General features: G+C 30.2%; 1 protein-coding gene across 1 annotated transcript; it reads right to left on the minus strand.

Moving 5' to 3' along the window:
• Positions 1 to 3552: 3552 nt before the first annotated feature.
• Positions 3553 to 5786, minus strand: LOC132316360 (F-box protein At5g07610-like). Its single transcript, XM_059814850.1, has 2 exons — positions 4663 to 5786; positions 3553 to 3670 (listed from the first exon to the last, which is right to left on the minus strand). The coding sequence occupies exons 1-2, from the start codon at positions 5784 to 5786 to the stop codon at positions 3553 to 3555; spliced, it is 1242 nt and encodes a 413-aa protein (XP_059670833.1).
• Between the last annotated feature and the right edge of the window lie 425 nt (positions 5787 to 6211).

Below are 6211 nucleotides of genomic sequence, written 5' to 3' on the forward strand. Positions count from 1 at the left end.
AAAAAAAAAAAACACTAGTTAATATAAAACTTGCTTTCAAAATTAGAGTTAAATGCAAAAAAAATCTCCCTAAATTAATAATATATTACAATTAGGACTCTTGAATTATAAAAATTTTCTATAAACTATAAATTTATTGCGATCAAGGACACTCCGGTACATGAGTTGATAGGAAAACAAGATTACCCTTACATAAAATGACAAAGTGGGAGACAATCTGCAAACTGAATCAAATGAGGTGGCAATTGTAATCTCAACAACCAATGATTATTTCACAACACAACCAACCTAATCACTTTTCCACAGACAGTTATCATTTTTGGCATCAACCAAACAATTCCTTTGGCGAATTTGATGCAAACAATGGCTTTGGAGAGGAAGATCATGGCATCAATGGAAAAGCTACCGAAGTCGAGGTCGCCGAAAGGGTTAGGAAGGTGACGGTCCGACGGAGATCATTAGTGTCGTTCGTTCTCTCTAATATATATATATATATATATATATATATATATATATGAGTAATAGAGATGAGTGACTGATTTATTTTATTTTTATTTATTTATTTATTTTGTCTTTAATCGATTTGGAGTTTGGTGATTTTGGATGGAAATTACTTAATTTGAGAGCAGTATCAGCGTGAGAATAATTGGGTGGGTTGAGAAATCTAAGATTAGGGTTTCGGTTATGGAGATTGGGATCAATGAGACCAGAGGGTTTTGGAGGTTCTTTGGACAATCAGTGTTGGAAAGAATTGCAATACCAGGTAGTTCATACGGGGAATTCAATCTGATATATAGAGTGATATATATATATATATATATATATATATATATATATATTACAGTTAGAGAGAGTGAGAATTATGAATTTTTGAGGAAGAAAGGTCTATACATATAGAACGATATATATATAAAGGGAGTGAGTGATTTAACCCATCTCTTCAACTTTCTTGCTCCTATTTGGCCTAACTTTTCTGTAAAAATCAAAACAACAATATACATATATACACACACAAGCACACATATATATTCTGTTTTTGAACCTCGATGCTCCTCCTCCGGTGCCGCCATCGGTTACCTTTTCACGCTCGATTCAGTCATGATTGAGGAGGAATTGGAGTTTGATGAAGCAGACAATTAGGTTGTCCTCTATACTGAAAAGGATATTGAGGAAGAAGCATACAACTTGATGAAGCTGTCACTGGATCTAGTTGGGTTTTCGTGACTGATAATGCAGAGGTTATGTCTTAGGTGGTGTTTGGGTGATCAGGTGTTTTGGTTTAACTTATACAAAAAATAATAATAATAATAATAATAATAATAATAAAAGGGTATTATTGTACTTTAATGCTTACAAGGGTATTATGGAATTTTAGTTTTAAATATTGGTCACGTGATCGTGATCGCACTTGCTACTTTTTCCGGTTATATTAACTGGAGCATCGCCGGATGGACTAATTTGTAATTAAAATGTAAAATTCAGTGGATTTTTTGCAATTTTTATAATTTAAAGGGATTTGTTGCATATTTCCTAATAGTTTACGAATTTTTTTTGTAATTAACCCTAAAAATTATATATAAATAAACAAGAAACCTAACTAATAAAATATAGTATTAAATACAATAAAATTGAACTACATCTCAATAGGCAGGGGCGGAGCTGGTAGGGGGCCATGGGTGGCCATTGCCCCTCCAAAAAATTTCAATTTTTTTAGTACCCTTCAAAATATTTATATTGTAAATAAATTTAATTTATAATCCCAAAATTTATAATAAATTCTAATCCCCCTCCAATATTGTAAAATTATTATTTTATGGTAAAATAGCATGTAATTTTCCATAAAAGAAAGGGCATTAATATTGTAAGTTCACAAAACTTTCTCAATAAATCAAAATTTTCATGTGATTTTTGGAAAAAAAATTTATGGGAAAATTAAATAGTTATGGAAAATGATTTTCCTCAAACATTTTACTTTTCTTGCTAACAAAACTCCTAAAATGTTTTAAAAAATTTCATTTACTTTCTTTTCTTACTATTTTCATCCAACCAAATGAAGTCTAAAGATGGTGTTTATAAGAAAATTATTTAGAATTATATATAAATGTCTATCAACAAGTCTAGGGAGTGTGAGAAGAAAGAAAAACTAAAGTACTGTGAGAGCACAATAGCAAGAATGCCAACAACAATAATGATATTATATAGGGTAAAGTGTATAAAAAAATCCCTTGAACTATGTTTGAATTTGCAAATAACCCGCTTGAACTATATTTTGTGCATAAAACTCCCTTAACTATCTTATTTTGTTGCAACATATCCCAAAGACTATATTATATTTTATTAAATGACCATAATACTCCTTCCTATTGAATTACATTTAATATATTTTTCTTATTTAAATAAATTATGAAAAAAATCATACTAATTTGAAGAGATATTTTCCATTAAATTTGCACAAATTTACCTTTAATTTTTTAAATTAATTATTAAAATAAAAAAATTTAGTACAAATTTTTTTTAAAAATCAATTAATTTTTTAATTTTTAATGATTATATTACATGAAAAGAAGGTATTTTTTTAAAAGTATTTTATTAAATTTTCATCAATATATTGTATGAAAAGGATGATATTTTTTTTACGATAAAAATATTTAAATTGGTTATGATATGTTTTATTATAAATAATAAAATTTTAATAATAAGTTAATCAATTTAGAATATGGTAGTTACAAATCCATTTATTATTTTTTTTTTCATTTTTACAATAATTTGATACTAAAAATAAAATTAAGGTAAATAGTATAATTAATATTTATATAAGAGAAAAGATAATATAAATAATTTAATAAGAAGTGGAAAATTTTAATGAGAAAGGGTAAAATAGTCTTTTGTGATGAATTTGTCCTTAATTGCAACAAATCAATAGTTCAGGGAGCGGTTTTTAGTTCAGAGGAGTTATTTGCAAAAGGGTAATAGTTTAGAGGTTTTTTTTGCACTTAACCCTATTATATATGTTAATCTTTTTAGTTATAAATAAAAATAAAAAAATCTATAACTACTCATTATATAAATTATTAAAATACTTCTCCATTTTAATCATAATAATTGTGTTTTATTAAAACTTGTGAGATTTGTTTAGTTAGAATTATTTATTAAAGTTTTTAAATCTTTCATCAAGCTAATAATGATATATATTTGCCAAATTAAAATCAAAGTATTCAAAAAAAAAAAAATCAAAATTAAAATTTTGAAAATTTGAGACAATTACTAAAGAAAATTTGATTTTCTTTCTTATATTAGTTTTCCATATATATTTTTTTAGGTTGCACTTTTTTTTTGGATTATATATTTTCAATATATATGTATATTTACACACCTACTATGATACAGATCAGATACAACTCCCATTGTTTGAGATTGAAGCCATGGTTATGTAATGCTGAAATGAGAATTTTTGTAGTAGTCAAGCAATTATAAAAATAAAAAATAAAAAAATAAAAATAAAAAAAGAATTATCTTTTGTATTTAACAAATGAACTCCTATGAGATAAAAGTTTACCTGCTTGAAACACTTCGTACTTGGCCTTTTGCTTCCGCTAATCCTTCTAAATTTATGGATGTGATTTTGGATGATTGGTCTTCCGGCTGCTTCTTCCTCTTCATCTTCCTCTTCCTAAGATAGCAATTGTTCATTTCAAATGGAGTTATGAGTCATGACACAGTCACCATGGAGTTGTATTGTAGTTGACTCTTGAAAATAGAAGTTTAACGCTTAAAGTTCCCAAAAAAAAAAAAAAAATGAGTGGTGTGGTATTAAAATATTATTCATCAATCCCTTAGAAAGACATGTCACAAAATCATTCTGTTCATGGAGTGGGACACTCTTTGCTAATTTTCTGATTGATTGTTATTAAATAAATTTTTTTTTAGTTATTTCACAATTTTAAGTCAATATGTTTATGCACTGTGATTATACATAGAAATAATGAAGTTGGAGAAAATTGTATATACTATTGTATATAATTTTTTGAATAAAGTACCTAGAATGTGAATCGTTCAAAAACTTGCTCTAACATGTTAAGGCCTTTGAATATGATAGGCGTGACCAATTTCATGAGAATAACCAATTTCTAATGAATCATATTTGAGTTAACTCATATAATAAAATACTTTTATTTCAACGTGACACGAATACAAATTTATCACCTCTAACTGTTCTTCTTGATAACTTTTCTGTGAATGTAATTAAAATTAAAGGGCTCTTTTGAATTGGAGATGTGGGGGTAAGTATCTGTTTTTGAAAGAAAATTAGTAAAGTAGTATAATAGCAACACAACCAAGTAAACATCTGTGAACCCAAAGAATAAGAGAATTTTTCTAAGTAGAACAAGGATAATAGTTACAGCCCAAGTGATCAATGAATATCATAAAACAAAATAATATTAATATAATAAAATTGATGGACATAAAACAATTAAAATAATAAAGTAAATAGATTTTAAGATTGGAGTTGAAGCTAGAATTAGAACACTGAAATAGAAACCACCCAACCCTAAGGGATTAAGATGTACCACCACGATCAATCAAACAGGAAAGAGTGTCTCAATGTAACTATGGATACAAGAGTGTTTACGCCACCGAAAACAATCAGACCAAAGATCATACCAAGATGCAATAGGATGGCGTGGTACATCAACACGCTTCTTAAAGGTGTTCTCCTTAATGTTGTAGGAGATGATCATATAATTCATCTCGGTACGTACAAGAAGTACCAAAAACACATCCCCTTCATCTTCAACATGGATTAAACTAAGCGCTGTATCCATGCGGACAACCTCTAATGAAAGATCAACAACCATCGTCGTCGAATACTTGGGTGTCCACTTGGAGTAATCACTTTCCATCTCCAAGACGTTGACATTGAATCCCATATTATCATAATATCTAATATAATGCAAATGACCTCCGAACTCCCCAAAATTCCGGCATTTAAAACCTGTAGTGTAGTTATGCGGTGGAGATGGCATTGGGCAAAATCTTTCTTGATCAACATCCCAGTATAAGGAAGTTTTTTCTTCGCGGAAAGAAAGCCAATGGATGGAACCATTGCAATAGACTCCTTCACTCAAGTCCACACTATGAAAATCACCATTTAATGGTGATCTCCGCCAGTCATTGGTTTCTGACGAATAAATATGTATTTGAATCGAGCAGGCACTACCAGGCTCTGAAGCCTTAATTACCAAAACAACTTTGTAGTGAAGTGATTTTAAAGGATCGAAAACCAAATATACATTGTCACCAAGGAAAGAAGTGAAAGTGACCGGAAAAGGCCACGGAAGAGTAGAGAATTGCTTGGTAGTAGGATTATAAACGTGGTACGAGTACGACTCCCTCCAAACGGAACTACAGCTCTGCAGCTTAGAAAAATAGACAAGTAGAAAACCATTACGAGAGTCTATGATTCTAGCAGCAGGTGAATTGTTTTCTTCTCCACCATTAATAACGGTTGCAATATCACATTGATTCCTTAAGTCGTCGGAGTGAGTGAGAGGAACGTATTTGATGGTTTCAGGTCGGGATCTAGGGTTGAAGAAAAGGCCGGAGACTTTGGGATGATGATGGGATTGCCAGAGGAGAGAGAAGCGAGGAGCGGAGATGAAAGAGAGCCATGCTTTCGAGACTGACTTGAACCGAATGAGGGATTTCGCTGGCAGACGCTGAAGGATCTCCACCGCCAGCTTCTTGTTGCCGCCGATTATTTCAGCAGCAGCGGTGGAAGCAGCCATTCAATCAAACTTTTTCGTCCCTCTCTTGGGATTTGAATCTCTTTTTTTTTTTTTTTTTTTTGAAATTTTTGGGATTTGAATCTTGTGACTATGTTTGGTGTAACACACGCCGTATTTATAATATAAAAAAAAAATTTAGTCATTATGAAACCTAAGAAGTTAAAAAAAAATTTATAACATAAGGAAACTAAAAAAAAAAATAAAGACAAAAAGAAAAAACTACCGAATACAGTATTAAACTTGCTATAAAAATTATATATAAATAAACAAGAAACCTAAATAATAAAAACTAGTACTAAACACAATAAAATTGTACTACATCTCGATAGGGTACTCCAAAACTCCAAATCATTCCTTCTCAGCAGAGGGCGGGGCTAGGGGTGGCCATGGACCCCCCAAATATTTTCAAAATTTTTTTTAGTAGC

Source organism: Cornus florida, unplaced genomic scaffold, assembly GCF_030987335.1.
Source record: "Cornus florida cultivar Cherokee Brave unplaced genomic scaffold, ASM3098733v1 CherokeeBrave_3.0.0_Hap2_Chr07, whole genome shotgun sequence".
Classification (NCBI taxonomy): Eukaryota; Viridiplantae; Streptophyta; class Magnoliopsida; order Cornales; family Cornaceae; genus Cornus; species Cornus florida.

Bases quoted from the DNA above. Each gene is read 5' to 3' on its own strand.
- LOC132316360 (XM_059814850.1), bottom strand. From the start codon at position 5,786: ATGGCTGCTTCCACCGCTGCTGCTGAAATAATCGGCGGCAACAAGAAG. The intron at 3,671-4,662 runs GTATGATCTTTG...TTGCTATCTTAG, and splicing joins CGCCATCCTATTGCATCTTG to GAAGAGGAAGATGAAGAGGA.